Source organism: Hyperoodon ampullatus (genome assembly GCF_949752795.1).
Source record: "Hyperoodon ampullatus genome assembly, chromosome: 6".
In the NCBI taxonomy this organism is placed as follows: Eukaryota; Metazoa; Chordata; class Mammalia; order Artiodactyla; family Ziphiidae; genus Hyperoodon; species Hyperoodon ampullatus.
In genome coordinates, this window is record NC_136919.1 from 114,803,983 (window position 1) to 114,825,504 (window position 21,522).

The following is a 21,522-nucleotide window of genomic DNA, read 5'->3' on the forward strand; positions in this document are numbered from 1 at the left end:
TAACTTACGGGTGAAAATCATGGTAGAGCTAAAATACCTGACAACAACATGTAAGATGGCAAGGGGTGGGATGTTGATAAGAGTTACACCATCCCAAGGTCTTGTATTATTTGATGGTAGAGATGTTAATTAAGATTATATTTTGTGAAATTTTAATGGTAACTACTATAGGATATATGTAGACTGTTGATCTTCTGGACCAGCAAATATATATATATATATATAATATATATTATATATATATATATATATTATATATATATATATATAATATATATTATATATATATATAATATATATTATATATATATATATATATATATATATATATATATATATATGAAGTTATAGAGAAAGCTTAAATGACACAACAGAATGTAGAAGAACAAAAAGAAGCATAAACATGGAGAGGTAACTATAAAACTTACAATCCGATGCTAGCAAACTCCCAAATGTATCAGTAAAAACTAAGCTCAGTAGTTAAAGAGCATAGATTTTTAGATTGGGAAAACTCTGCAAGTGGGGGTGTAATTTGGAGCTAATTCTCTGAGAATTACCAGATCAATGTATACCAAGAAGCTCAAATTGTTCTACCTTTTTAACTAAATAATACCATTTCTAGTAAGTTATCCAAAAGAAGTAATCAGAAATTCAATCATAGAAACATACACAAATAGCGACATATAAAACATAACACGCAAGGCAATATTCTAAAGTCATTAAAATAACATATTAATATACAATAGGATGACAATGTTTATGCTATAATGCTACGCAAAAAATAACAGGTTCCCCAAACCTTTTCTACAGTAAGAACTATAGTTTATAAAGTTTAATTTCCTTTTCTTTTCTTTTCCTTTCCTTTCTTTTACTAGTGCATGGAAGAGAGATGAAAATAAGTTGTCAAAATGTTAACAGAAGTCACTTCTTGCTGTTGGGCTGTTGGGTGACCAACTTCTTTTCCTTAGTATACTGATTTGATGCTTATGACCATGAAAGTGTATTATTTTTGTAATCAGAAAAATAGTTATTTTCCTTCAGTAGAACTCAAAGTGCGTTTCAAAAATACTTTATATGCAGTATAATTTGAGGCTAGCACTGTCATCAAGAGAATTCACATTTGCACATTTCCTTATAGTTTTACGTGTGTCTGTGCGTGCGTGTGTGTGTGTTACCTTGTATGAACTTTATAAGAAACTTAGAGTAGGTAGCGTTATCACCATCCCCTTTTCACAGATACGGAAAGTGAGGGTCAGAGAAATTATAATATCCTAGCTTATAAAACTTTGCCTGGTGCTTGTTTTACAGATTGTTTTCTCTGTGCCAATTTTTCAAAATATGTACAGACTACTGAAGTATTTTCTAACTGTATGGATCAATTTCTACAACATTACCGAACGGCATGAGCAATGGCTGAACTTAATGAATATGCAAATATATGCACACACATCTCAGTCTCAGCTGGTACTTTCCCACTACTATAGGAGCACCGGGGCCAAGCAGCTGTCCAGATGTGACTCCTTAAGCTGTAACCACAGACATAAACACCTCTCATAAATGAGGAACATTCTCACGATCTTGACACTGCAATCTCTTAGCAACTTCCCTGTGTCATTAGGAAACATTCCTCAATCTCCCAAAGAAGGTTTGAGGTTTTTAGCTTTTTTTTTTTTTTTTTTTTCAATTTGTAAAGAGAAGTAGGGGAAGATCAAACTGGACAGCTGGGGGGACCAAATCTTCATGGTGTGTGGGACGTCTCAGCTCCCTACAGTAGCCAGCATGTCTTTGGTCCTGCTTTCCACCCTCTGGCTCATCGTTCAAGCTCAAGGTAAGTACTAATATATTGACAGTTCCAAAGAATTGTTTCATCATTGTCACATCTTTCCAGAATAGGGAGAGAAAACTAAAGAAAAATTCTTTGTTATCAAAGCTGAACTGGAGGAGTAACTTGTTCTTCTCAATATTTCCCTTCTCAATGGAAATTGTCTTCCACTCAGTTTCAAGAAACCAACCAACAAAAACCTTTAAATATTTTGTCAGTATTACCTCTCTTTCTCTAGCAATAGCCATAAAGCGGACTTCTGAGCTACAGCCCTATGAAGTAGTTCGTCCTAAAAAACTACACATTTTACACAAAGGAGAGATACAGAACAACCAGACAGAGAAACATGGCAAAGAGGTAAGCAGTGGGATGACTGTGGGATTTTGCTGTCATCTAAAGAGACAGTAAAGGACCTTTTTACTAGTAGAAGTGACGTCACAGTCAACATCTAGTAGTTCAGTCTTGAAGCCCATTTACACGAATGTTCCCCTTTGCCCAGGAGAGGGCATAGGATTTCTCTAAATGCTTTTACAATTAAGCAGCAGGAAGGGAGTTAACTCCCACAGTGGATCAGAAAAAAGAAAACAGTTTGGGTGTTTCTCCAAGTCTGTGGGGGGAACAAAAAAAAAGGACAGACGGCAGTATTTCTAGCAGGAGATATTACTTGCTAAGCCCACCAAACCCATGCCTTCTCCCTACCCTCACCCCCTGGCCCCACTGAATTGCCTTTTGTCTATAATAGAGAAATCATATTATCTCATTAATTAACAAGATCTTAAAAATGTATTATAGATATTAACTTTCTATTACATTTGTAATTATTATTCTATACAGCTACCTATATCATTATAATTATTTTAGATAGACTCATAAATATAAATTATCATTATATTATTAAATATTTTTAGGAAAGATATGAACCTGAACTTCAGTATCAGATGATATTAAATGGAGAAGAAGTCATTCTTTGCCTACAAAAAGCCGAGTAAGTTGTATTTCCTGCAAGTCTAATCACTGGATTATACCTAAGAGAATGTGGGAAAATAAATCTTCTTGAGACTCTATATACTGTAATTTGAAATAGAAGACATGAAGCATATTGAGCATTAGATGCTAATAGTTGGTGTTAATATTATCTAAGAAGTTTGATGTTTCCCTAGGAAATTATATGCAAAAAGTAAAACAAAGAGAGCTGCACGAATGACTTGATTCCCTGCTGCTTTTGGAATTTACTGAGAATAATTTCCACCCAGATAAACTGAAACCTTTGATGTGACTTTCCATTACTTTTTGTTGTTGTTGTTCTGTAAAGCATTTTTATTTTTTTTAAACATCTTTATTGGAGTATAATTGCTTTACAATGGTGTGATAGTTACAGCTGTATAACAAAGTGAATCAGTTATATGTATACATATATCCCTATATCCCCTCCCTCTTGTGTCTGCCTCCCAACTTCCCTATCCCACCCATCTTAGGTGGTCAAAAGCACCAAGCTGATCTCCCTGTGCTATGCGGCTGCTTCCCACTAGCTATCTATTTTACATTTGGTAGAGTATATATGTCCATGCCACTCTCTCACTTCAACCCAGCTTACCCTTCCCCCTCCCCATGTCCTCAACTCCATTTTCTACGTCTGCATCTTTATTCCTGTCCTGCCCCTAGGATCTTCAGAACCATTATTTATTTATTTATTTTTAGATTCCATATATATGTGTTAGCATATGGTATTTTTCTCTTTCTGACTTACTTCACCCTGTATGACAAACTCCATGTCCATCCACCTCACTACAAATAACTCAATTTCATTTCTTTTTATGGATGAGTAATATTCCATTATATATATGTGCCACATCTTCTTTATCCATTCATCTGTCGATGGACACTTAGATTGCTTCCGTGTCCTGGCTACTGTAAATAGAGCTGCAATGAACATTGTGGTACATGACACTTTTTGAATTATGGTTTTCTAGGGTGTATGCCCAGTAGTGGGATTGTGGGGTCATATGGTAGTACTATTTTTAGTTTTTTAAGGTACCTCCATACTGTTCTCCATAGTGGCTGTACCAATTTACATTCCCACCAACAGTGCAAGAGAGTTCCCTTTTCTCCACACTCTCTCCAGCATTTATTGTTTGTAGATTTTTTGATGATGGCCATTCTGACTGGTGTGAGGTGATACCTCATTGTAGTTTTGATTTGCATTTCTCTAATCATTAGTGATGTTGAGCATCCTTTCATGTGTTGTTGGAAATCTGTATATCTTCATTGGACAAATGTCTATTTAGGTCTTCTGCCCATTTTTGGATTGGGTTGTCTGTTTTTTTTGATAGTGAGCTGCATGAGCTGCTTGTATATTTTGGAGATTAACCCTTTGTCAGTTGCTTCGTTTCTAAATATTTTCTCCCATTCTGAGGGTTGTCTTTTCATCTTGTTTATGGCTTCCCTTGCTTTGCAAAAGCTTTTAAGTTTCATTAGGTCCCATTTGTTTATTTTTGTTTTTATTTCCATTTCTCTAGGAGGTGGGTCAAAAGGATCTTGCTGTGATTTATGTCATAGAGTGTTCTGCCTATGTTTTCTCTAAGAGTTTGATGGTGTCTGGCCTTACATTTAGGTCTTTAACCCAATTTGAGTTTATTTTTGTGTATGGTGTTAGGGAGTGTTCTAATTTCATTCTTTTACATGTAGCTGTCCAGTTTTCCCAGCACCACTTATTGAAGGGGCTGTCTTTTCTCCATTGTATATTCTTGCCTCCTTTACCAAAGATAAGGTGACCATATGCGCATGGGTTTACCTCTGGGTTTTCTATCCTGTTCCATTGATCTATCTTTCTGTTTTTGTGCCAGTACCATACTGTCTTGATTATTGTAGCTTTGTAGTATAGTCTGAAGTTAGGGAGCCTGATTCCTCCAGCTCCATTTTTCTTTCTTTAGATTGCTTTGGCTACTCAGGGACTCTTGTGTTTCAACACTAATTGTGAATTTTTTTTGTCTAGTTATGTGAAAAACGTCATTGGTAATTTGATAGGGATTGCACTGAATCTGTAGATTGCTTTGTGTAGTATAGTCATTTTCACAATGTTGATTCTTCCAGTCCAAGAACATGGTATATCTCTCCATCTGTTTGTAACATCTTTAATATGCTTTATCAGTGTCTTATAGTTTTCTGCATACAGGTCTTTTGTCTCCTTAGATAGTTTTATTCCTAGGTATTTTATTCTTTTTTGTTGCAATGGTAAATGGAAGTGTTTCCTTAATTTCTCTTTCAGATTTTCATCATTAGTGTATAGTAATGCAAGAGATTTCTGTGCATTAATTTTGGATCCTGCAACTTTACCAAATTCATTGATTAGTTCTAGTAGTTTTCTGGTGGCATCTTTAGGATTCTCATTGTATAGTATCATGTCATCTGCAAACAGTGACAGTTTTACTTCTTTTCCATTTTGGATTCCTTTTATTTATTTTTCTTCTCTGATTGCTGTGGCTAAAACTTCCAAAACTATGTTGAATAATAGCGGTGGGAGTGGGCAACCTTATCTTGTTCCTGATCTTAGTGGAACTGCTTTCAGTTTTTAACCATTGAGAATGATGTTGGCTGTGGGTTTGTCATATACGGCCTTTACTTTGTTGAGGTAAGTTCCCTCTATGCCTACTTTCTGGAAGGTTCTTATCATAAATAGGTGTTGAATTTTGTCAAAAGCTGTTTCTACATCTATTAAGAATATCATATGGTTTTTATCCTTCCATTTTTTAATATGGTGTATCACATTGATTGATTTGCGTATACTGAATCCTTGCATTCCTGGGATAAACCGCACTTGATCATGGTGTATGATCCTTTTAATGTGCTGTTGGATTGTGTTTGCTAATATTTTCTTGAGGATTTTTGCATCTATGTTCATCAGTGATATTGCCCTCTAGTTTTCTTTTTTTGTGACGTCTTTGGTTTGGGTATCAGGGTGATGGTGGCCTCGTAGAATGAGTTTGGGAGTGTTAGTTCCTCTGCAATTTTTTGGAAGAGTTTGAGAAGGATGGGAGTAAGCTCTTCTCTAAATGTTTGATAGAATTCACCTGTGAAGCCATCTGGTCCTGGCTGTTGTTTGTTGGAAGATTTTTAATCACAGTCTCAATTTCTATGCTTGTGATTGGTGTTTACATTTTCTATTTCTTCCTGGTTCAGTCTCGGAAGGTTGTGCTTTTCTAAGAATTTGTCCATTTCTTCCAGGTTGTCCATTTTACTGGCATACAGTTGTTTATAGTAATCCTTCATGATTCTTTGTATTTCTGCAGGGTCAGTTGTTACTTCTCCTTTTTCATTTCTATTTCAGTTGATTTGACTCTCCTCCCTTTTTTTCTTGAGGAGTCTTGCTAGTGGTTTATCAGTTTTGTTTATCTTCTCAAAGAACCAGCTTTTAATTTTATTGAACTTTGCTGTTGTTTCCTTCTTTCTTTTTCATTTATTTCTCATCTGATCTTTATGATTTCTTTCCTTCTGCTAACGTTGGGGGTTTTTGTTCTTCTTTCTCTAGTTGCTTTAGGTGTAACGTTAGGTTGTTTGAGATTCTTCTTATTTCTTGAAGTAGGATTGTATTGCTATAAATTTACCTCTTAGAACTGCTTTTGCTGCATCCCATAGGTTTTGGGTGGTCGTGTCTTCATTGTCATTTGTTTCTAGGTGTTTTTTGATTTCCTTTTGATTTCTTCAGTGATCTGTTGGATATTTAGTAGTGCATTGCTCAGCCTCCATGTGTTTGTACTTTTTACAGTTGTTTTCCTGTAATTGGTATCTAGTCTCGTAGCACTGTGGTTGGAAAACATACTTGATATGACTTCAATTTTCTTAAATTTACCAAGGCTTGATTTGTGACCCAAGATATGATCTAGCCTGGAGAATGTTCCATGAGTACTTGAGAAGAATGTGTATTCTGTTGTTTTGGGATGGAATGTCCTATAAATATCAATTAAGTCCATCTTGTTTAATGTATCATTTAAAGTTTGTGTTTCCTTATTTATTTTCATTTTGGGTGATCTGTCCCTTGGTGAAAGTGGGGTGTTAAAGTCCCCTACTATGAATGTGTTACTGTCGATTTCCCCTTTTATGGCTGTCAGTATTTTCCTTATGTATTGAGGTGCTCCTATGCTGGGTGCAAAAATATGTACAATTGTTATGTCTTCTTTCTTGGATTGATCCCTTGATCGTTATGTAGTGTCCTTCTTTGCCTCTTGTAATAGTCCTTATTTTAAAGTCTATTTTGTCTGATATGAGAACTGATACTCCAGCTTTCTTTTGATTTCCATTTACATGGAATATCTTTTTCCATCCCCTCACTTTCAGTCAGTATGTGTCCCTAGGTCTGAAGTGGGTCTCTTGTAGACAGCATATATACGGGTCTTGTTTTTGTATCCATTCAGCCAGTTGATGTCTTTTGGTTGGAGCATTTAATCCATTTACATTTAAGGTAATTATAGATATGTATATTCCTTTTACCATTTTCTTAATTGTTTTGGGTTTGTTTTTGTAGGTCTTTTCATTCTCTTGTGTTTCCTGCCTAGATAATTCCTTTAGCATTTGTTGTGAAGCTGGTTTGGTGGTACTGACTTCTCTTAGCTTTTGCTTGCCTGTAAGGATTTTAATTTCTCCATCGAATCTGAATGAGATCCTTTCTGGATAGAGTAATCTTGGTTATAGGCTTTTCCCTTTCATCACTTCAAATATCTCCTGCCATTCCCTTCTGGCTTGCAGAGTTTCTGTTGAAAGATCAGCTGTTAACCTTATGGGTATTCCCGCCTATGTTATTTGTTGCTTCTCCTTTGCTGCTTTTAACATTTTTTCTTTGTATTTAATTTTTGATAGTTTGATTAATATGTGTCTTGGCGTGTTTCTCCTTGCATTTATCCTGTATGGGCCTCTGCACTTCCTGATTAACTATTTCCTTTCCCATATTAGGGAAGTTTTCAACTATAATCTCTTCAAATATTTCTCAGTCTCTTTCTTTTTCTTCTGGGACCCCTATAATTTGAATGTTGTGTTTAATGTTGCCCCAGAGGTCTCTGAGACTGTCCTCAATTTTTTTCATTCTTTTTTCTTTATTCTGCTCTGTGGCAGTTATTTCCACTATTTTACTTCCAGCTCACTTATTCGTTCTTCTGCCTTAGTTATTCTGCTATTGATTCCTTCTAGAGAATTTTTAATTCCATTTATTCTGTTGTTCATCATTGTTTCTTTGCTCTTTAGTTCTTCTAGGTCCTTGTTAAACGTTTCTTGTATTTCTCCATTCTATTTCCAATATTTTGGATCATCTTTACTATCATTACTCTGAATTCTTTTTCAGGTAGACTGCCTATTTTCTCTTCGTTTGGTGTGGTGGGTTTTTACTTTGCTCCTTCATCTGCTGTGTATTTCTCTGTCTTCTCATTTTGCTTAACTTACTGTGTTTGGGGTCTCCTTTTCACAGTCTGCATGTTCGTAGTTCCCATTGTTTTTGGTGTCTGCCCCCAGTGGGTAAGGTTGTTTCAGTGGCTTGTGTAGGCTCCTCGTGGAGGGGACTGGTGCCTGTGCTCTGGTGGATAAGGCTGGATCTTGTCTTTCTGGTGGGCAGGACCACATCTAGTGGTGTGTTTTGGGGTGTCTGTGAATTTATTATTATTTTAGGCAGCCTCTCTGCTAATGGGTGATGTTGTGTTCCTGTCTTGCCCGTTGTTTGGCATGGGGTGTCCAGTGCTGTAGCTTGCTGGTCGTTGAGTGGAGCCGGGTCTTAGTGTTGAGACGGAGATCTCTGGGGGAGCTCTCACTGATTGATATAGTATCTATGAGGGGCCGGGAGGTCTCTGGTGGTCCAATGTCTTGAACTCGTGTCTCCCAGCTCAGGTCTGAGACCCGGCTGGAGCACCAAGACCCTCTCAGCCACATGGCTCAGAAGAAAGGGGAGAAAAGAAAGAAAGAAAGAAAAGAATATGTAAAATAAAGTTATTAAAATAAAACGATATTAAATTAAAAATTTTTAATTAAAAAAGAAAAAGACGAGAGCAACCAAACCAATAAACAAATCCACCAATGATAAGAAGCACTACAAACTATACTAAGATAAACATAAAAATCAGAAACTAGTCAGTCACATACAGCAAACCCCAAGTGTACACTTGCTCTTAAAGACCACCACCTCAATTTTGGAATGATTAGTTTTGTATTCAGGTATTCCACAGATGCAGGGTACATCAAGTTGATTGCAGAGATTTAATACGCTGCCCCTGAGGCTGCACAGAGAAATTTCCCTTTCTCTTCTTTGTTCGCACAGTTCCTGGGGTTCAGCTTTGGATTTGTTCCCGCCTCTGCATGTAGGTCACCCTCTGGTAACTCTTCTTCATCCAGACAGGAGGGCATTAAAGAGCGGCTGATTTGGGGGCTCTGGCTCACTTAGGCCAGGGGGTGGGAGAGGTATGGAATGCAGGGCGAGCCTGCAGTGGCAGAGGCCGGTGTGACGTTGCACCAGCCTGAGGTGCGCCATATGTTCTCCCGGGGCAATTGTCTCTGGATCACCGGACCCGGGCAGTGGCGGGTTGCACAGGCTCCCAAGAGGGGAGGTGTGGATAGTGACCTGTGCTCGCACACACAGGCTTCTTGGTGGCAGCAGCAGCAGCCTTAGCATCTCATGCCCATCTCTGGGGTCTGCGCTGATAGCTGTGGCTTGTGCCCATCTCTGAAGGTTATTTAGGTGGTGTTCTGAATCTCCTCTCCTCGTGCACCCCAAAACAGTGGCCTCTTGACTCTTAGGCAGCTCCAGACTTTTCCCCAGACAGCTGTGGCACACTAGCCCCCTTCAGGCTGTGTTCATGCAGCCAACCCCAGTCCTCTCCCTTGGGTCTCAACTCCGAAGCCAGAGCCTCAGCTCCCAGCCCTCACCCACTCTGGCGGGTGAGCAGAGAAGCCTCTCAGGCTGGTGAGTGCTGGTCGGCGCCGATCCTCTGTGCGGGAATCTCTCCACTTTGCCCTCTGCACCCGTTGCTATGCTCTCCTCCGTGGCTCTGAAGCTTCCCCCCTCTGCCACACACAGTCTCTGCCTGCAAAGGGACTTCCCAGTGTGTGGAAATTTTTCCTCCTTCACAGCTCCCTTCCAGAAGTGCAGGTCCTGTCCCTATTCTTGTCTCAGTTTTTTTTTCTTTTGCCCTACCCAGGTACGTGGGGAGTTTCTTGCCTTTTGGGAAGTCTGAGGTCTTCTGCCAGCGTTCAGTAGGTGTTCTGTAGGAGTTGTTCCACATGTAGATGTATTTTTGATGTACTTTTGGGGAGGAAGGTGATCTCCCCGCCTTACTCCTCTGTCATCTTGAAGGTCCTCTCCTCCATTACTTTTATAATAACATATATCTAATGCTCATTCAGGGCACACAAGTTTGAGATAGATCCCAGGGTATGGGGCTCCACCAAGTTCTATAATAGTCAGTAAACTTCTCCCTGAATGCAATGGTCCTTCATGTGTATTTACGACCCAACACCCTACAGAGATCCTTTGGAGGCTATATCCTTGGTTCAAAGAATCCCAAAATAATCCATTTGAAGGTAGAAAAATTCCTATGTGATTTTTCTATCAGAAAAGTATTTCAGGGTATTTATTTCCTCAGATCTAAGAGGTATAACTAATGCTTTGATTTGCTTCAGGAGCAGACTTCTGATGTTGGAAAAGGACCAGTGGTCAGAATGCCAGCTCTTTCTCACTGTAGACATTATCATTCCTTTAGTACTGATGATCTTACAGGAATATTAGCCTTTATTACCACCATGAGAGTATCATGCAGCTTTCTGCTCTCTACAGGCATCTCCTGGGGCCAGACTACCTTGAAACATATTACTCACCCAGAGGAGAGAAAATCACAACAAGCCCTCAGAACATGGTAGGTTCCGAATGCTTTCTGGGACTCTTACTTGGATCTGCTGCTTACATCATAAGATTCATAGGTTCAAGGGCAACTTAAAAAAAATTAAAGGACTTGAAAACAGGGTGATCATCTAAGACCAATGAGATAACAGATGAAAAACATTGTATCTTTTTTAAAAGATAGGAGTAGTAGGAGGCTTCCAAGTGTTGCATTTTTAGAAGCAACCAAAAGTCTGCTTCCCCTTAAACCATCTTATCAATAGGTTAGAAATATTGTCCCCTAGGTACTTGAAAGGTCATGTCGCTGTTTACTGTTTTCTAATGATATATGCATTTATCCTGAGATCATCAAAGGTATATCAATTGTTTAATTAATATAATTTTTTATCTGGTTAAACTACCATCATATGAATAACGCCAAGGTGTAGATATCAGACATAGAGAATCAAGGCCAAGGGAAAAACAGGAAGAGAATATAAAAAGACTCATTCATAGAGTATTACCAAGCTAAGCGAGTTTCTCAGAGCCACCCTCCATGGTGCCCCAAACATCTATGTTTCTATAAAAAAACAGACAAGACTTATGCCACAGAATGACTCTCCATTCCCTTCTCAAGTCAAGACTCTCATTTCATGGATGTCTGGATTGTTGCTAACATTGACCTCTGGGGAAAATATCTGATAAATTTATTCATGCTCAAGTGTGAATGGCCAGTGATATCTTAATGTGATACCTTTTCCAAGTCGTCTATAAGAAAATGTTTATGATGACAAGGTTTCTTACAAAGGAAAGAAAGACACATATGGATTTTCAGGCCCTGAGGCAAGTCAGTTTATTCTCAGCAAGAGTTTATTCATTAGCTTTCTTGGATCATTCTACATAAGTGACCCACTACTTTGCTTCTACGAAGTGCCAACCATGTGTGTATCTCTAGTTGTAGACAAATTCTCTGGGCTTTGGATGCTGGTAAAGGGATGCCACTAACACACTAGTTAAAATAATGAGTTGGACCAGTTAGTCTGAGGGGCTCAGGAGTGGTGGTGTGGCCCCTTGAGGACTCTAGAATCTGGAAAAATGAATACCTCATTTTATTGATATGTGATGCACAGTGGAGCTTGCACAAGGGAACTAAATTCTCAAAAGTTGACACTCAAACCTGAGAGCCCTTGGGGAGTGCTATAGATCCCATGGGGGAACTGGCTACTTCTCAAATGCAGCATCCACTCTTGCCATGAGTCCATTTAGATTCAAATTCCCCGTGGAGTAGTTCATGAAACCTCTGAGGTTCTCAATGTTTTTGTTTCTGGGAACTGGTCTGGCCACAGCCACTACTTGAAGAACTTTCCTACATATTCAAGATAAGAGCTTTCAACACAACTGTGATATGTTTATTTTTGTAGTTAAAAAAAAATAAACACATTTTTTCCAACCTTAGGAACACTGCTACTTTAAAGGACACGTCCTAAATGAAAAGGATTCTGTTGCCAGCATTTGTACTTGTGATGGGCTGAGGTGAGTGCCACTTGCAAAAAATGTTAAACATCAAGCACCATTTTGTTACACAAAATTGAGTCTTTCTGAACACCGTATCTTCTTACTATTTTGGTAAAATTGTCTCCATTGATAAAATGTTGAATATATGTGGTTAAAGTGAAGAATAATGTATCATCCTTGCACTCATTATCTGTAGTTCTAGTAAAAGTTAAAGTTAGCAATTTTTAAACAAGTACTACATTCTGGAGCTTGATGATATCTGGATCCATTTTCATGTTTATCACCCACTCTACCACTCACTTCCCAAAACCACCTGTTTCAGTTTCTTAAGGATTCTACCCTGCAAATGTCATGGTTGAACATAATTTTTAGAAGTTTGTGTGTATGGGTATGTGTGTGTGCGTGTGGTATTTCTGTTTACTAAAGTAATTCTTGCCAATTAGGGGAAATTTGTAAAGTGTGAGAAAGCACAAATACAAAAATATCCACCATAAAATTTTACCTCTGAGTATCGCTATTATTAATATTGTCATGGTTGCTGCCTTTTATGCATATAGACAAATATATATTTTACATGACTGAAATATGAAATAAAATATACATGATTCTTCTGCCAACCTGGGACATACCACATGACATCATAAGCCTTTTACCAGATCATAAAATACCTTCATAGATGTAATTTTTAACAGCTGTGTTGGCTTTCTAATATTCTATCATATGGATTTACTTTGTATTTCTGAACTAATTTTCCTTCTAAGAAGAGAAAATCTTTAAGTTAATACTAATTACAAACTGTTCCTCTGGCTGATCTGCTCATCATTCTTTCTCTCTTCTGGCGTTCTTGGTATTCTAAACATGCCTTTACTGCATTTTCCATTATATGCCTGGCACCTGCCAAGAAATATTTGCTAAGTATGAAAACAAACTATGGTGTAAATTCCAAATTCTTTGGGATAGCTTCATCTTAATACATCTTGTTCAGAATTCTCTAGGTAATTAAAATAGGCTCTATTTTAGTATTGATAAATACTGAGTATAACTTATGTTAGCAAAAGTTAGCTGCAAGGCCTACAAATGAAAACTCTATGTGTGATCTTGGGATTCAGGGAGAGGTATCCCTCCACTCTGGTCAGTGGATGTGACTCTGGCAGACAATCTTGAAATATGAGCCTCTGTATCTCACAGGGGATACTTCACACATCACAATCAGAGATACATGATAAAGCCTCTGAAAAGCACAGACCAAGAAGAACATGCTGTCCTCGTATACAACCAGGAGGAGCTAGACCCAGCTAATCACACCTGTGGTGTAAGAAATGTTGGCGGGAAACAGAGCCTTATTCGAACCTCAAGGTCACTCAAAGGGCCAGAGGTGAGTGCAGCTTTCCGACCAACATTCATTTCAGCAATGATGTATGAAATACTCGTGCACCCAGCAATGACTCGTATGAGTAAAGCCCAACCCTTATTTACTTATTTAAATCTCTTTGTAAGCTTTTTTAATCTCTTAGGTTGAAGATATTAACAATGTTCTTTCACTCTTTGTAAAGAAAGACTTTCTTCAGGCTGAGAAATACATCGATCTCTTTTTGGTGCTGGATAATGCCTTTGTGAGTACAAAATATAAGTACTTCTTGGCCAGTTAAGTCAACTTTTAAGTTTTCTTATCAAGCGGACACAAGCAATAAACTATTCTAGCTGTAAATACAAAGCCTGTCCACCTGATTGTCTTGTCTGTTCTACCTGTTTTGTCAAAAATAGTTGTCATTCATCCCCCCCTTTAAAATCTTCTGCCAAAATATTCAGATATTGGAAATATACTTAATGCCAGATAGCAACAGTAAAACAACCACAATAACTAGAAACATAAAAGAATGGGTTATTAAAATCTTTTTAAAGTTCTCACTATAATACATATGGACATAAAACTATATATACTTTACAAATTATGTTCATATGGTCAAAAATACTAGAATCTGTGCTTCTAACTCTCAAATACTGCTTTATAACCAAATTTTAATAATATTAAATTGGTTTAAAAACATTGAAATTAATTTGATTTATTCAACTTAATTTGAATTGATATTTTATATGAATGCCAAATTGTTCCCCTGCCAAAAACTTCTTACATTTGAATTAGAATTTGCTGAAATAGATTCTTATATAAGATAGACGTGGAATGAATAGACATTTATTTACATTGAAATGTGTAATTTTTCTTAGAATGTAAAATCCTGTACCCCATCAGCTTCCTCACTTTAATTTGTGGTTTTAATTACTGTTTGCATTTTGTGTTTTACAGTATAACATGTATAACAGGAATGTAACTTTGATAAGAAGCTTTGTGTTTGATGTGATAAACCTACTCAATGTGGTAAGATATTTGTTCTCTAAACATATATTTCCACACAGGAGCTTAGGGCTTCCCTATGTGTTCACCAAATAAGGAGCTGGGAGAGTCACAATGGCTTAAGGCCAGTTTTGGGAAATTTAGCAGATAATGATCAACAACATCAAGGTAAAATCACATATACTGTAGCAAAGGCAACTTCTAGGTTTTCTATTTTCAAAATTCGGATACATTTATCCATCACTTGTGGTCAGTAAAATACTAAAGAAATCTCTCCTACTATATAGCACAGGAAACTATATTCAATATCTTGGGATAAACCATAATGGAAAAGAATATGAAAAAGAATATATATATATATATATATATATATATATATATATATATATATATGTAACTGAGTCACTTTGCTGTACAGCAGAAATTAACACATTGTAAATCAACTATACTTCAATCAAAACTTAAAAAAAAAAGAAATCTCAAACATTTTCATGAAGAAAAATGTTCTTTCCACAGATTTATAATACCATAGATGTTCAAGTGGTCTTGGTAGGTATGGAAATCTGGTCTGATGGTGATAAAATAAAGGTGGTACCCAACGCAGATGTCACCTTTAACAACTTTCTGAATTGGCATCGTTCTAACCTGGGGAAGATGAAGATCCATGACCATGCTCAGCTACTCAGGTGAGCACACGCTGGACAGGGCCAGGCCTATTTTGGCAGAGAAGATAGTTATCCCAAAGGTTTCTTGGCAGAGATTCCTGTTCAATTCTACCTCCCTGATCAGTTATCAGAGAGCCTAAAGTTCTACTAACAGCAGTTCACCTGTGAGATTATTGGAGACCCATGTCAGAACACTAAAATCGACTCTTGGATGTGGGATAGCCATCTGTGGTCATTATAATGCTATAGAACAGCAGAAGCTTTTCTGGGGCCTCATGAATATGAAAAGGGTAGGGGAACTAGGGAAATCTCAAACATAGTTGAAAAAAGCTGATGGTTCCAAAGATTCAAATTCTGACAATGTACCTGTAACTTTCACACAGTGGAGTTGGCTTCAAAAATCGAATTACAGGACTGGCAGCCTCGAATTCCTTGTGCTCCCCATCGTCTGTCGCCGTTATTGAGGTTTGTAAAAATATAGCTCCATGAGGTTCTATAACCTCCAGGAAGACAAGCACAATGTCTTATTCAGAGTTAGCACAATGTACATTTGCTGAGTCAGTAAATAAAAGTAGAAATGAACCTCCTGCTAGATCACTACACTGAAGATTCCTTGGATTATGAAACAGAATATCTCTTTACATTGACCATCCCAGAGGTTTCATTCTTTAGTTTGTGTTAGGGAGTAAAAACAGGAAGATTGGGACATAAAGGGAATCCAGGTACCCTCTGGGGCCCGAGGCAACTTCAAATTAATCATCCCTAGTATCTATGTCCAGGAAGGTCAGACAAAGTACATGCTGGTGTCATATGGCCAAATACTACCAATGTCATAGGCATCACGGCAATAGTTTTTGGAGGTCTTTGAGTACATACTATGGTGTATTTTAATACTTCTTATGAAGGATGGAGTTATCATAATTTAACCATGGTTTACCAAGAATTCATCATTAATTCAGCAAATATTGATTGAGCACTGGCTCAATGGTTAGAGTCCCAGGAGGCAATCATTTCAAATGTTTATGCAACAATTTACAATAACCAATGACAGGGGAAGAAGCTCAATGATTCAATAATTTTCATCTGTCAAACTATTTTTTTGTAACACTGAACATTTGCAAAAATTAACAAATAACTGAATAAAATCAGAAGTAATAGATATTTCTATTTTTTTTTCCAGGGTAAGAGAAAGAATAGTGTCTCTCTTGTAGGAGTGGTGGCACATGAGTTGGGTCATGTCCTCGGTATGCCTGATGTTCCATATAACACCAAGTGTCTCTCTGGGAGTTGTGTGATGAATGAATATCTGAGGTGAGCCCTTGTCACCCTAGAGAAAAAAATATTTCTTAAATCTTAAAAGAATTCAGATGCAGCCTATATAGTTGGATGGACATTTTTTTTTACGTACGGCTGTGTTTCCTGCTAATTCACCCTCCAGCCTTTTTTTTTTTTTTGGCCGCACCTCACAGCTTGTGGGATTTTAGTTCCCTGACCAGGGATCAAACCTGTGGCCCCTGCATTGGAAGCACAGAGCCTTAACCATTGGACTGCCAGGGAAATCCCCACCCTCCAGCTTCTTGATGTATAGGACTTACTAGCTAGCAGAGTTCATTATTTAAGATCTCCAAATATGCCAAGATAAGAGTTTATAAGTATAGTGACCATGTTATTTTAACTTAAAATAATTTTAGCTTAAAATAATATATTTTCTAAAAATATTTATCTGATTAAGATGATGACAACATCCTTATAAATTCCCATCACCAATCAATTCATTTTTATGTTATTAATAGCTGCCTCTTAATTCCAGGCACTTTGCAAGGACCTGGGATAGAAAAATGAAAAAACATACCTTGCTTTTGAAGTGTTCATAAATAGAAAGATAAATATGTCCATAGAACCTCTAATTCTGCAATTATTTCCTTTCACTATTCATTGTTATTATCGCTACCTCTTAGCCCTCGGCGAGATGAGTGAATGATAACAAATGGCGAGGCTCATCACTGCTGCCCTTTAGGACAGAAGTGAAACCACACGAGAATTTAAATTCTTCCAACTCTACAACTGGGTGTCTAGGAAAAGAATTTTCCAACCACCATAGTATGCATGCTCTATCACGCTCCACATGTAACATGGTCCGTTTATACTAAATTTGGAATTTTCACTGAACTACGTAATATAGTTAGACAAGTCAGATTATCATTTTCGCTTATCACTGTGTGTCATGGTATTTCTCATTTTTCTTCTGGTTACAGTTCAAAATTCCCAAAGGATTTCAGTACAGTCAGTCGCTCACATTTTAAAAAATATATTTTATCTCAAAAACCAAGATGCTTGCTGCAAACACTGGTCCCTAAAAATATGATGATAAAACCAGTGTGTGGGAACCAACTTCTGGAAGTAGGAGAAGTCTGTGATTGTGGCTCTCCTGAGGTACGAAAATACCCACGGTTTAAAAAATGTACTAAAGAGTTATTGTTGCATAAGAATTATACTGTTTTCTTTTTCTTTTTTTTCCTTTAAAATGTTCTTTTGGAAATTCTTTTTAAAGACAAACTTGGCATCTTAGTAAAAAGTAGGCTTGCACTTGTTTTCAGTACTGCTTTTAGTAATCTTTTGAAAAGCATTTCAAAGCCGGGATACCCTTATGACATGACTGTATGAAGTTCAGTGTAAAGAAGTAAATCATTAACTATAAGATGTCACTTATGATCTTTCCTAGATATATTAGTCAGAAATTCCTAAATCACATAAAGTCACAGCTGATCATTTGTTGAGCAATAACAATTAAAAGTCTAGAAGTAAGTTCTCTCTATAGAAAAAGAGCTGGCCTTCTCTCATCAAACCAGTGTGTGAACGAGGAGAAATTAAAACAGAAGCAGAAAAAAGAAAAATCACACAAACCTGTAGAAAATGGGTTAACATAGAACGTCTAAGATAATTACTATACTTCTGCTAATCTTCATAAAAATCTGACCCCTTCAAGGCATCAGTGTACTCTAAAGAATGTCTCTGATAGAATGTTTACTAGCAATCCCAGATTAGGTTTCTAAAAGAAAGCATTCTATTTTCTTAGCAATCTTCTTTTACTTTTAAGATTGAGAAAATGAGTTACTATTTGAAGAGAATTGTTATGTGTCAATCTGCAAAATGTTTTTATAATCACAATCTCCTTATTACTCACAACAAATCTACAAAATAGGTTTGTTATTTTCCCAATTTAGAAAAGAAGTGAGACACAGAAAATTTAAGTAACTAGATCCAAGGATACAAAGCTAGTAATTGGTGAAGCCTACTGCAGCCCAAGACTTATCCATTACTTTAAGAGGCTCTGTGACAATGGGGAAGGCATGTAATCTCTCTATGCCTGAGTTTATTTATTCAGAAATTTTAAGCTATTGAATTATATTAAAAGTTTACATGGTGCAACTTAATCATTTATAAAGAATCTTGCAAATATTCTCTTAATTATAATGAGATATGAAATTTTACAAATAATGTGATACCTTACAATAAGTTAGACTTATGTTTATCTCATTCTTACTTCCTTACATTCCCATGTGGTTTCTTGGGTGGAAGATCATTGAAGTTGTTCACAATCTTTGGTATTTCTAATTTCAGCAGGTAAATAACGTGTATTCAGTACATACAGACACACTTACCAAAAAAAAGAGGGAGGGAAGGGAGGAGGAGAGGAGAGAGAGAAACTACTATATATGATGTATAATATCTAATATTCTTTAAGTATATCATCCAACTGCTATACTGTTTCCATATCTTGTTGATTTTCTTCTTCTGTAGTTGAATAAAATCAGAGTTAGAGAGTTCGAGCTTACGAACAACTGAATTTTTAAACAACTGTTTTCTTATCTAAAAAGTAGTGTATATATACTTTATATAGTATCCTTTAGTGAAAAATCCAGTTTTCCATGATCTTATATGCTATTTTATTATTTTTATGTACATATGCAGGTATTTTTCTAGATTTAAAAAATAATTCTATCTATCTGTCTAGATATTATCACACAACCGGAATGCTACTTTAATGACTGTAACTATGTAACACACTTTAATATCTTTAATAGAAAATTTCTTCACTGGCTTTTTTTTTGCAGTGTTTACATAGCAATTATTCAGTGCTCATTCTTCTAAAAACTCCCAGTAATTTTTTTTTTTTTTTGTCAACCTGTCCACAAATACAATTGAGATTCTGGTTGAAATGTGTTAAGTGCATTTTCACAATATTAAGTATTGTCTTAAAAGACAAGTTGCCTTTGAAGTTTTTCAGGGAAGTTATATAAAATGTTCTTCATGCAGTTCTTGCACATTTTGAAAGTTTATTTTGAAGTATTTTCAATTTTTTTCTTTTTGCTATTAATATGTGTAATGTTTTCTTTTTTATTTAGGTTCTAATTTATTAGTGTTCTTGACGTTATTTTATTGTTATCTTAAACAGCTATCTTAGTGACTCATTCAAAGTTTTTAGAGTTGATCCTCTCTTTTTTTCCTAGGTCAAGAATTGTACCACATATGAATAATGAAAGTGTGATTTTATGTTCCAATTATTATACTTTCATGTATTTTTTCACTCATAGCATTTGTCAGAATTTACATTAAAATATAGCCTATGAGTAATTTTTAAAATTAATTTTTATTGGAGTATAGTTGCTTTACATAGCTTATAAATAATTCTTGTCTTATAGTTTACATTATTGAATATATTTTTGCTATTCATCAGATCGATTTTCTTTATCATAATGATGCATAACTCTGTTCATAGTTTACTAATATACGCTTAAATAAGTAAATAATGGCTACCTAATTTGTACTAATTTTTGCCATCTATCACAATAATATTAGTTGTTTTCTCCCCTCAGCCTTTTAATATGATGGATTATATTACTTTATTCTGTACGGTTGACAGAATTTTGCATTGCAAAATTCTTGCACTTTTGGTGACAATAAAACCCTGCATAGTTTGTAATAGAGAGTTGTTATATTAATAAGCTAGTGTTTTACTAATATTTTATTCAAGTTTTTGCATTTGTATTCATAAATGAGAATAGTATGTATGTGTATATTCATTACCAAATCTCATTATAGAAATTATGCAGGAGTGGTAAAATGAATTGAGGATTAAGAAAATTTTTTTCTCTATCTTCCAAGCTGTTTGAATAGTATAGAAATATTGTCCTTTGAACTTTTAAATTAACTTACATGTAATACCATGTGGGCAAATTTATTTGGGATAATTCTTGGATAATTCTATTTTTATCCTTTTTAGGAGGTAGTTTTCACTACTCAGCATTTTTTCTATTATTACATTTCCTTGGTCATTTCCATTGGAATTTGTATAGCGAGTAATTTAGTTTAGAAAGTGAAATTTCACTGTCATCTTGTACCAGAATTCTGTGCACCTAGTCTACAGGAAAAAAAACACTTGAACCCACTTTCGCATTGTGTGTGTGCTTTAAAGGAATGTGCCAATCCTTGCTGTGAGGCCATGACCTGTATGTTAAAACCTGAAGCTGACTGTGGAAAAAACAATAAACCATAACATGTAAGACTTTTTTTTCTTTGTTTCCAAATATTTTCATACTTCTATGTGATTTAAGAAAGATGTGACACTGAATTCTGCAATACACTAAAACACAATTTATTTTACATTTTTTAAATGACTCAGTTTCAGAAATGAAAAATACCATCAATATGAACATAAATAACTCAGAGTTGTGTGTATACTAATATAGTAATGAGAAAAGTGGCTACTTTATCATCTACTAGATCAGGACTGCTGAAATCTGTGCTAAAATTTGTATAAATTTCTATTAGTTATAAGTTTAATACAAAGTAATATGACAGAAAATTTTATTTAAAAGGGTCTCAATTGAAGAGCAAATTTTGTTCTTAAGTGCTGATCATTGAAACTTGCAGGGTAGTCAGAAAATAACATTTAAGAACACACTACAAGATTTAGCAATTTTATTCCTTTCAAAATGGCTCAATAATTCATAATTCACTTATTTTTGTGTTTTACACACTCCTACATGAGTTAGACTAGGAAACCTAATTGTTCTGAATATATTCCTTTCAGTGAAAAACAGTCTCCAAATCTAAAAATGGCAACAACAACAAAAAGTTATAAATAGGGGAAAGGTTCAGGGTAAATTATATTAAAGGAGTTATTCTTACAAATCCCCACCCTTTCCTGAATTTCCTGAATCTTTTCTGGGACGGAAACTGCAGAGAGATTATAAAGGGAATAATCGACTCAAAACCCACTGACTATAACTTCCTCAAGGAAAGGATCAGAAGGGTCATA

General features: G+C 36.0%; 1 protein-coding gene across 1 annotated transcript; it reads left to right on the forward strand.

The window, feature by feature from the left end:
* Window positions 1-1,740: 1,740 nt before the first annotated feature.
* ADAMDEC1 (ADAM like decysin 1) lies at window positions 1,741-20,757 on the forward strand (the record flags this gene model as incomplete). The annotated part of the gene is made up of 13 exons (XM_079706934.1): window positions 1,741-1,828; window positions 2,061-2,179; window positions 2,731-2,807; window positions 10,626-10,704; window positions 12,124-12,200; window positions 13,371-13,557; window positions 13,736-13,795; window positions 14,488-14,559; window positions 15,052-15,221; window positions 15,584-15,665; window positions 16,381-16,511; window positions 17,456-17,633; window positions 20,677-20,757. The coding sequence occupies 13 exons, from the start codon at window positions 1,741-1,743 to the stop codon at window positions 20,755-20,757; spliced, it is 1,401 nt and encodes a 466-aa protein (XP_079563060.1).
* Window positions 20,758-21,522: the final 765 nt, after the last annotated feature.